General features: G+C 42.8%; 1 protein-coding gene across 2 annotated transcripts; it reads left to right on the forward strand.

The window, feature by feature from the left end:
- The first annotated feature begins 4,675 nt into the window (after positions 1–4,675).
- tnip2 (TNFAIP3 interacting protein 2) lies at positions 4,676–8,143 on the forward strand. 2 transcript variants are annotated; one of them, XM_049570893.1, is made up of 6 exons: positions 4,676–5,371; positions 5,791–6,096; positions 6,209–6,298; positions 6,469–6,732; positions 6,847–6,963; positions 7,051–8,143. In XM_049570893.1, exons 1-6 carry the CDS (start codon positions 5,054–5,056, stop codon positions 7,327–7,329), a joined length of 1,374 nt encoding a protein of 457 aa, XP_049426850.1. In that variant the 5' UTR covers positions 4,676–5,053; the 3' UTR covers positions 7,330–8,143. The 2 variants fall into 2 exon arrangements, with proteins under 2 accessions (XP_049426850.1, XP_049426852.1); XM_049570895.1 differs by having other exon boundaries at positions 7,054–8,143.
- Positions 8,144–11,294: the final 3,151 nt, after the last annotated feature.

Raw genomic sequence — 11,294 nt, forward strand, 5'->3', positions numbered from 1 at the left:
ATCACACAGCACAATGCCACAGATGTCGCAACTTTTGAGGGAGCATGCAATTGGCATGCTGACTGCAGGAATGTCCACCAGAGCTGTTACCCGTGAATTGAATGTTCATTTCTCTACCATAAGCTGTTTCCAAAGGCGTTTCAGACAATTTGGCAGGACATCCAACTGGCCTCACAACCGCAGACCACGTGTAACCACACCAGCCCAGGACCTCCACATCTAGCATGTTCACCTCTAAGATCGTCTGAGACCAGCCACCTGGACAGCTGCTGCAACAATCGGTTTGCATAACCAAAGAATTTCTGCACAAACTGTCAGAAACTGTCTCAGGGAAGCTCATCTGCATGCTCGTCGTCCTCATCGGGGTCTCGACCTGACTGCAGTTCGTCGTCGTAACCAACTTGAGTGGGCAAATGCTCACATTCGATGGCGTCTGGCACGTTGGAGAGGTGTTCTCTTCATGGATGAATCCCGGTTTTCACTATTCAGGGCAGATGGCAGACAGCGCGTGTGGCATCGTGTGGGTGAGCGGTTTGCTGAAGTCAGCGTTGTGGATCGAGTGGCCCATGGTGGCGGTGGGGTTATGGTATGGGCAGGCGTATGTTATGGACAACTAACACAGGTGCATTTTATTGATGGCATTTTGAATGCACAGAGATACCGTGATGAGATCCTGAGGCCCATTGTTGTGCCATTCATCCACGACCATCACCTCATGTTGCAGCATGATAATGCACGGCCCCATGTTGCAAGGATCTGTACACAATTCCTGGAAGCTGAAAACATCCCAGTTCTTGCATGGCCAGCATACTCACTGGACATACCCATTGAGCATGTTTGGGATCTGGGATCTGCTCGGGATCGGCGTATACGACAGCATGTTCCAATTCCTGCCAATATCCAGCAACTTCGCACAGCCATTGAAGAGGAGTGGACCAACATTCCACAGGCCACAATCAACAACCTGATCAACTCTATGCGAAGGAGATGTGTTGCACTGCGTGAGGCAAATGGTGGTCACACCAGATACTGACTGGTTTTCTGACCCCCCCCCCCCAGACCCCCTCAGTAAAGCAAAATTGCACATTTCAGAGTGGCCTTTTATTGTGGCAAGCCTAAAGCACACCTGTGCAGTATTCATGCTGTCTAATCAGCATCTTGATATGCCACACCTGTGAGGTGGGATGGATTATCTCGGCAAAGGAGAAGTGCTCACTAACACAGATTTAGACAGATTTGTGAACAATATTTGTGAGAAATGGTCTTTTGTGTGTATAGAAAATGCTTTAGATCTTTGAGTTCAGCTCATGAAAAATGGGAGCAAAAACAAAAGTGTTGCGTTTATATTTTTGTTCAGTGTAATATGAAGGTAACACTGACTAAATGGTCATTTTGTGGGTTAAGTATTCCTTAATCAATGTATAGTGTCAAGACTACAACAAACTACCTTGAGGTCTACTCATTAAATCATGTTGTCGTAAGGTGTGTGTGTGTGGTAAAGTGTGTCAAAGCAGTTTGGATGACTAACATTACACCAACAGTTTAAAAAAACGACCACCTGCTGACTACAGTGGAGTCTTCAGAGATTTTGCCACATGTCTGAAGGGCTTAATCAGCGGTGGGGAGCCCCAGACATTTCCACCTTTCTGGGTCGCTGCAGTGTGGCACATTAGTTGTGTCACTTCAGCTGAGTTTACAGAGTCACATGATCAAGGTGTGACTTTGTGTGAAACCAAATATGTCAGATTGGCATCAGAAATATTCAGGCTATGTAGTCGCAGTATCCCCTGAGGAAGGGAAGTCGCATTCAGGGACGTCGCTGGCTTCTGAATCTGAAAGTGAAGTGGCTTAAAAAACATTCACTTAAAATCCCACCCTGACACCTCTTCCCACTTGGTTTTTACACACTTCACACCTTCATTCATGTGACTCTGACAAATGTCACATGACTGCCATGGGACCTCAGTGACTCACCTCCACAGCCTTCATGTTACCTTATGGTGTGACTGACCCAGAAATACCTGGGACTCCCCAACGGCCAGTTGAACTAATGAGGCCTTTAATGGCGCCTAAGAGACCTTTAACTCTACACCTACAGTCTAGACAGTAGTTTCATTTTGATCCAATAATGATCACAAGTGCAGTGTTTGCATCGTCCAGGGTCCGACACTAAGGGAATCGAGTTTTACTCATCACAGCAATCTGCAGTGTGTATCATTTAGTTTGCATTGTGTATAATAGGGCTGTAAATACAACCTGAATTGGGCCTTTACATGTGCAGATGTGAAGTGAAACATACAAGTGCAAAGTCAAGGTACTTGACTTGAGTATCTTCTGCCACATTATACCTCTAATTTAGTACATTTCAGAGAGAAATATTGTTCTCTGCACTTCACTACATTTATTCAGCAGCTATTATATTGACTAGTTACTTAGCAAATTGAAATTTTACATTAAAAAACAAGCAATCACTTTATAAAATATTGAATTCCTGATTTAAAACTACCAAACCCTATAAGTAGATTAGATAAGCTCCACCTCAACCAGCTACAACATTAAAAGGTTACATTCTTTAAATCATGAGTAGGCTGCTACTTTTCTTTTACCTAAGTAATATTGTGAATACCTGACTTGTACTTGTAACAGTATGATCACATTGTTGCAGAGATGGGGCCAAGTCATTGTTTTGCAAGTCACAGGTAAGTCCCAGGTCAAGCCAGGCAAGTCCAGTCAAGTCCTTAGTCAACACTAACAAGTTCCAAATCAAGTCTCTTGTCCTAAACAAGTCATAATACACTCTCCACCAAATGTAATGCTATTTGGATATGTTAAATTACACAAAAATATGAATGCTTTTAAACATTTGTATTTATTTCTTAAAACATTTTTGCAAACTATGATTCATTCTTTGGGTTTTTGTACACAAATGAAATTAACTTCTGTGTCATTTTTTCCCAACTGGTGCTCAATGACGTAATGTTAGTTCTTCTTAGATGCTGTCAGATTGGTTAAAATAAAAAAAGATCATCTAAGGTATTAAGTGTCCATTTGCAGGGAATCAGTAGCATTAATGTTTGTTAATTCAGGAAATGATGAATATGATTTGATTTGTGGAACACTTGTTAAATAACGTGCAGTTTAATCTTTTGCCTTGGGGGGATGGTATCCAGTATTTTCGTGTCAAAAGGCTAGAGTCCAAATGAAGTCCCAAGTCACTGGTGTTGAAGTCCAAGTCAAATGTCAAGTCTTTTTTGATGTTGTTGAGTCTCAAATTAAATTCTTACGTTAAAAAACAAGCAACCACCTTTATAAAACACTGCGTTCCTAGTTTAAAACTACCAAACACTATAAGTAGATTATGTAAGCTCCACCTCGACCAGCTACAACATTAAAAGAGGACATTATTCATCACGAATAGGCTGCTACTTACCCAGTATTTACAAGTCAAAAGGCTCCAACTGAAGTCCCAAGTCATTGGTGTTGAAGTCCAGTTGCAAGTCTTCTTTGGTTTTTGTTGCAACTAAAGTCATTATATTTGTGACTTCAGTCTCACTCAAGTCCAAGTCATGTGAGTGGAGTCCACACCTTTGCATTGTTGTACTAATAATGTTAAGTGAAACACCTGAATTCTTATTTTCATCACTTTACTGCGCATCTGTGTCTAGACTAATATACATTACAGCTGTTCCATTTTTACCTATGCAACACATTTTACTTGCAGTAACATCAAGAATGACATGTTTAACTTAATCTCAATTTTTAAATGTATTATTTTAAATGACTTAATTAAATTTTGTGACTTAGTTTGTCACTTAATATCTCACAGTAGAAGAGATGCTTGGATTATTTATTGATTATTTCCCTTAACATCATCTCCAAGAATACAGGGTACTCACCATGCAGTATGATATAGTGGATTTTTCTTTTTAAATATAACTAATTATATACGGTAAACTCAAGTTTCATGGCGTCACAGTGGCACTGGGCTAATTTCTAATAACAATATCATTATATTCCATGTATTATCTTACGGTAACGAACATAGTGCTTTTTGTCCAACATTTCAGAAAGCAGAAATACCCCACACGATTATCTAAAGCCATTCACTGGTCAGTCATACAGTATGAGTCACCTATTAGTGTGTACATCTCCAATACAGTCACTCACTGACTGGTGAGGCCGTAACTGCGCAACTCAGGCTGCTTAGAAATATTAAATTACATCATAACGAACAGAGGAGAGGCGACCGCACTTCTGATGCCTTCACAGCCATGGGAAAAATCAACACCTCCCTGAGTATGTTATATATGGAGGGGGGGGGGATTTGTTGTGACAGTCCAACTGCACTGGTGTGACGTTTAGGGGGTGGGATGCGTGGAAACCCTGTAAACTACCAGTGGGAAAATTAAATGCTCATTCCATGCTAAATGTTACTTAAAGGGGACTTCATGTTTGAAGCTGCTTTCTGTTGTAGAGTACAGAGAGTCTGGGGTAAACAATTGTTTGTGATGCATGATGCGAGCATTTTTCCTTGTAACACCCAGGCTATGTGGGTCAGTGTGCAAAAATAAAACAAAGTCATAAACATGTTGCTGCTGACATTTGCGCAATAACAAAAGCAAAAGGCTGCTTGGGTAATCGCACCGCTCCGTCAGAGAATGAGAGTTTCCGAGGGCAGTGAAGGCAGCACTCTTATTTTCAGCACTTGGTGGCACCGACCTTTAACTTCTTTTACCTTGTGTTGAAAATATGTCTGTGTGTTGTCTTTGCCATGTGTGCCAGCAGGCTATAAACCCCCTTTTACCTCCCTAATGACGGTCGACGGTGAATCTCAGGCAGGGCTCAGTTTGACGCTCAAAAAAGTCCGCGGGGAAGTTCCCTAGGAAATCCCCCAAGACTGTTCGGGGATATTATTGTCGACACCGATGCGCAAACCCTCGACACAATTGACCTCCTCGGTCCATTTCTAAAGACACAGCGGGTAGAAGCAGAGGCGTCAAATGCTGGATTATTAAAAGACTGATCCGTCTGTCACAAATCTACGAAGCCGACCATGGATAACGTCAGTATAAACACGGATACCGACGCGCTGAAAGACAAACTGCGGAGCTGCAGCACGCTCAATACTCTGTACCATGAGACGCGGCAGGAAATCGAGCTCCTCAACAAGCAGATTGATGTTAAGGACAATATCATTGCTGATTTAAAAGCCAGGTTGGGGAGGTACGAGAGGATCTACATGACTGTGGGAGATAACGAGTCAGTGGTCATCGGGCCGTCCAAGTCTTTGCTGGAGAGTTTGTGTAAGGAGATATGCAAGCTGAAGCAGAAGAGGAACGATATGGAGATCAAGGCGTCGAGACAAGCAGAGGTAAAATAGTGCTGGAGATGCTTTTAATGTGTTGATCCATACAGATTAGTGTTAGAAAGTTGGCTGATGGAGAAAATTTAATACAGTGGCACAGGTCTGTCCATGTAGGCACACTTTGAGTAGGTATCCTCAAGAAATAATAAGCTTTAAATACTCTAAAGTCCATATTTCATTATTTAAGTAATGTTTTTTACCACTATCATTGTCATCTAGGGGTGATGTGATGTTCAGTGTTGTTTTAATTTGGCATTTTTTACTGTAAAAAGTCAAGGACAACCCCAGTGACATGAACATAATTAGAATAATACATTTTAATCATATATGTATCTGTACGCATCTATAATACATATAATATGACAAAAATATCTCATTAAACCCTGATGTGGTCATGCAATTAACCCCCCTCGTCCTCCTCCCAGGAGATCCAGAGGCTGACCGTGCAGCTCCGAGAGAAGGAGCTGGAGCTGGAGAGTGTCAGGTGTCAGCCCGACCACGAGAAGGATCAGGAGATCCAGAGGCTGCGGTCGGCCCTGCAGGAGAGGGAGCGCTCAGAGGCCACCAGAGCCGTGCTGTGCACATCCCTGGCCGAGGAGGCTGACCAGCTGCGCAGCCAGCTCGGCGCGACGGTGAAGGTGTGCCAGGAGCTGCTGGCCAGGCTGGAGAAGGAGAAGAAGGCGGGAGGAGGAGAGGTGGAGGATGTGGCTCTGCAGCAGAAGTCTAAGGAGGTGTGTGATTGACCATTTTGGGGGGCTTTTTGCTGTATTTACTTGTGGATTGGACCTGTTGTTGTCTCTTGGGAGGGCTATTCCGTGACCTCTCTTGCACCATTTTCTCCAGATGACAGAGTCCTCTGATCTGAGTAGTGTGAACGCTCAAATCCGTCAACTTCAGGAGGAGAATCAGCAGCTAAAGCAGCGAGTGGCATATGTAAGTCTTCAAGTTCAAGATACTTACTAATATTTTCCCTTGAAATCAATCAGGCACTTCAAAAAGTTACATTTCAAAATGACTGTGCTGACATTCAACTTCAAAGTGAAATGCAGATCAGAGCACATGATCAGAAGGTCTAACCTTTTATGCTGTAATTCTCCTTTCAGGTGCAAGGACTGAACTCTCAGTGGCAGAAGTATGACTCCAGCAGGGAGGACTATATCAGAGGTTTATGTCAGAGGCTGAAGGAGACCTCTGGGCAGGGCTTGGTGCCAGGGCTTGGCTCCATAAGCACCGGGTTGCTTCACCAGGAGATTTCCAGGCTCAATGGCTTACTTGAGGAGAAGATGAGCGAGTGTGCGCGGCTAGGTAGAGACGTGGAGGAGATAAGGAGGCATGACCAAGAGCGCATCCAGACTCTGGAGCAGCAGGTCGGTGCTACATCGTGGTCTCATTCAAGATTTTGTTTGTAGAATTTGACTGGATACAGACACATGATTTTCTGAAGAAACAAAGACTAAAGGTTCTTTGTTTTCCCTAATCAGGTCCTCATCTACGCAGAGGACTTTAAGTCGGAGCGTGCTGACAGAGAACGAGCACAGGGCCAGATCCAAGACCTGAAGGAGCAGGTTTACCAGTTGAAGCAGCAGCTACACAAACAGGTGAGGTGATGGCCCTTTAACAAGGTGGATGAGTGCATCTTTAGCATCTTTGCAATCCTAATGGTGTACAAACATAATTGTCTTCAGCAGGGTACAAGCAGAGACAACAGAGACGTGGTTCCCATGTGCCGTGTCCACATAGGACACAGGATCACCTCAAGGCGACATAAGGACTCCTCAGAGCCTCTATTGAGGACCACTGCTGAGATGCAGCAACAGCCTGCAGCTGCGGCAGCAACACCGAGCCCAGCTTGGAACGAATGCCCAGGCATGTCAGAGCTACAGTGCCCACGTTGCCTTGCCAGATTCAGTGACACGGACGCTGCAGAGTACCTGAACCATTGTGAAGAGTGTGCCAAACTATAAGCGGAACAACACTCATTTTTGGAAAAGACACTTATCTCTCACTGACAGTAACTGAACACTGAAGAGCAGCACTACACGGCAGAAAATAACCTGAGTGGAGTTTCCAAATCGGAGAGACTTGACTACAAATGAAACGACTGACTTAAGATGTTTGTACATAATGAAGCAAAACTGTACAACCCAAAGTTCCCCTGTCGCAAGAGAAATGAGTTCATCAGTCTGCATAGTTGAATATCCAGTGTCAGGTTCTTAGTGTTCTCCTGTGGCAGTGCAGGAGATTATTGTGGTGGGAAAGTGGATGTGAATGCAATATATCAAATATCATATACCTCAATGTGTCAAATTACAAACCTGTTGCACTTTCATGACATTTACCCAAAATACTGAATCGTAGGATCGTACGATTAAGAGATTCATGGCGCATAAGCTTCTTACTTTGGATAATGTGGTGCTATTAGTTGTTTGTTTTTGATTGAACTTTACATATTTCTGTTCTGTAAATTATATATTCTTAATAACAGATTTAAAATATATAACTATTATATTAATATTTATTCTCTGTACATCAATAATAGGAAAAGGTTTTTTGCCTTTTTTCCACCAAAGCCATGAAATATTTTTTTTCCTGGTAAACTTTTGGGATCAAAAATGTTCAATATAAATGGAAAAATATATTTGATCCACGTTTTCTAACAGTGTATGTAAGAGCTGCATCCCAACTGACAATAATATCCTTATTTTTGGAGAGCTTGTGCTGTTTTTCTGGAGCTGGCACATTATTTTTGTAATAAAAGACTTGTTTATCCACACTTTATCTTATGGTGATTTATATAGCTTTAAGTATGTTTCATTATCGCGTGGGGTATTTTAATTCTTGAGACAGTCTGCAGCCTGGAGCTGTAACTGCAGATCATAGCCTAACCACGAAAATGTTGGCGCTGTTTAATCTAAGTCTGTGTGCATGTCTTTTTAGTGTGTGTTTGTGTGTGTCCATCTGTGTCACGTGTATGTGCTTGTGCGCGGTGGAAAACCCCTTCCCAGCGTTGCCTGAATGGGCACGCTGTACTGTGACAGCCATATTCCCAGCTGTTGTGTGGCTGAGGCAAACACTGCAGGGGTACTGAGAAGACCAGAGAAAGAACATAGCTCAAGTTACATCCAACAACAGCCTGCGGATCAGTCAGTGACCAAAACATTCTGCAGTCAGTCGCTGTGAAGTACCATTTTGACACAAACAAGCCAACGGTGCTGTTTGGTGAATCAGTTGTCATGGGTTTAGTGTAGTAAGCACAGGAAGCTGGACATCCCCTGTTTTAAAGGAAGTAGGCAGTTGCAGAGCACAGTAAAGACGTAGCCAAATAACTTTGTTCTCTGAGTGTGAGTGAACACACACCACCTTTTGCTGCATTGTTTTTAATCAGATCAAGACTGAAAGCTTTTGAAAAATAAGACACACTTTCGACACTTTCTTCTTACAGAAGAGAAGTTGAATACTCTTGCTCAATACTCAGGGGTTTTGTCACAGTACAGCTTTACTTGGTCTGGTACGACCTATAGATTGTTAATGTTGGCAAACTGTAGGTAGATATTGCTGTGTGATTGTAAAGTGTATGACTCTTAATCTACTTTGGAACATACATTGATTCCCAATGTATAACACCATTCATTATGTAAAAGACAATATTGGTAATTTTCTTTATACAATAAACTGCCAATATTTAGGTTGGTTTGGCCATTGTACTCTCCTACTACTATTACCACTACTACTGGTGTAAGATGAGGGAAGATGTGCCCCAGGGTAAGACACCCCAACCCCTTTCATTCCTCTCCTAACCAATATATGGTTCTAAATCAACTCTGGACACATGTAATGAAGGGCTGTGATATAGTGAATTGTGAATTTCATCTGAATAGCTGCATTCTTGAGAATTAAAAAAAGGAAGGGAACACTTTACCTTCACAGTATAACACCAAGTCAGCTGAACTTCAGGGATATCAATCTGTCCATTAGGAAGCACAAGTGATTGTAAATCAGTTTCACCTGCTTTTGTGCAAATGAAAGTGACAACAGGTGCAATGGAGAGGCAAAAGCAAGACAACCCCCAAAAAGGGAATGGTTTTACATGTGGTGGTCGGAGACAGTTGCTCTCTCCTTATCCTTCCTGACTGATTCTTCTCTAGTTTTGTGTTCTGCTAGTGTCCTTGTCATTACTGTTAGCATGAGGCGGTACCTGCAGCCCAATCAGGTTACACAGGTAGTCCAGCTCCTCTAGGATGGCACATGCTGTTTGCTGTGTCTCCCAGCACAGTCTCAAGAACATGGAGGAGATACCAGGAGACCGGCCATTACATGAAGGCTGGACAGGCCCGTAGAAGGGCATCAACCCAGCAGCAGGACAAAACTGTCAGAAACAGACCGCATGAGGGCCCAGCGTCCTCTAGTGGGACCTCTGCTCACAGCCCAGAACCGTGCAGCTCGATTGGCATTCGCCAGAGAACACCAGAATTGGCAGGTCCACCACTGGTGCCCCACTCTCATGCGACAGGCGTGACAGAGTCCTGAGATGCCATGGTGAACATTACACTGCTTGTAACATCATCCGGCATGAACAGTTTGGCGTTGGGTCAGTGATGGTCTGGGGAGGCATATCCTTGGAGGGTCGCACAGACCTCCATGTCATAGCCAGTGGTACCCTGACTGCTGTTAGGTACCGGGATGAAATCCTCAGAGCAATTGTCAGACCTTACGCTGGTGCAGTGGGCCCTGGGTTCCTCCTGGTGCAGGACAATGCCTGGCTTCATGTGGCCAGAGTGTGTAGGCAGTTCCAGGATGATGAAGGCATCGATGGCATTGACTGGCCCTCTTGTACCTCTGACCTAAATCCAGTTGAGCAACTATGGGACGTCATGTATCAATGCATCCAAAGCTGCCAAGTACCACCACAAACTGTCCAGGAGCTCACTGATGCCCTGACCCAGGTCTTGGAGGAGATCCCCCAGGAGACCATCCGCCGACTCATCAGGAGCACGCCCAGACATGGTCGGGAGTGCATACAGGCATGTGGGGGCCATACACACTACTGAGTCACATTATGAGTTGTCCTTATAAAATTCACACAAGTTGGATCAAGGTGTGACTTTGAATCCAGCCCTTAGTGGGTTGACAATTTTAGTTTCCATTGACTGTTGTTTTTTTCAAATTTTATTTTGTTCTCAACAAATTATACAGTGTACATTAGTAAGGATCTTCAACTTTAATAATTAGTTCATCAAGATCTGATGTGTGATTTAAGTGTTACCTTAATTTTTTCGAGTGGTGTATTCCACCAGAACTGTTTTGGGGTAAACTGATCTAATTTTTTGTCACTGGAAAATACTGATCTATGGATTTATATTGGATTGTACATAAAAAGGTGTGATTTTCTGTGAAAGTAAAAATTTAAAGTTAGTCCATTTGGGGCAAGATGTCCCCCTATCTAGTTAGTCATATGTGATTTTAGTTCATATCTACATATAGCAGTAGTATAGTAATGTAGTTTCAACAGTTTGCTAACGTTATTAGCTAGCTAACTAGCAATCATGAGCATTGCCTATCTAGAATTAGCTAACATTTTTAGCAAACTTGCCGGAGGAAGACATCCCAAATTAAAAATGTAGTTTGTTTTATTTTGTTAGATAGTTCATTTTTAACCTTGGGGGAATCTTGCCCCCTCACAAGATTTATATTTTTCGTGCTGTAACAACAAAATTGGCTACTCTACCAATTTATTTCTCCCAACCAGGGTTGTGGTAAGACACTGCTTTCAAGGTAACGTTATACCGTGATATAAAAGTTGGTTATCAAACCGTGTACATATGACATGTACGGTAAATTGACTTTGTTCTTACCCTACTACTACTTGAAGTGAAGCTGAATATTTCAACCATTTAACCTCTACTTTTAGCTAATTATGTTATCTGTTTAG

The sequence above is a fragment of the Epinephelus fuscoguttatus genome, linkage group LG3, assembly GCF_011397635.1.
Source record: "Epinephelus fuscoguttatus linkage group LG3, E.fuscoguttatus.final_Chr_v1".
Lineage (NCBI taxonomy): Eukaryota > Metazoa > Chordata > Actinopteri > Perciformes > Serranidae > Epinephelus > Epinephelus fuscoguttatus.

What these genes read in the sequence shown, in the direction of transcription:
- tnip2 (XM_049570893.1), top strand. Translation starts at nt 5,054, where the DNA reads ATGGATAACGTCAGTATAAACACGGATACCGACGCGCTGAAAGACAAA. An exon ending in TGCAGCAGAAGTCTAAGGAG is followed by an intron (nt 6,097 to 6,208) that starts GTGTGTGATTGA and finishes CATTTTCTCCAG; the next exon opens with ATGACAGAGTCCTCTGATCT. An exon ending in TCCAGACTCTGGAGCAGCAG is followed by an intron (nt 6,733 to 6,846) that starts GTCGGTGCTACA and finishes TTCCCTAATCAG; the next exon opens with GTCCTCATCTACGCAGAGGA.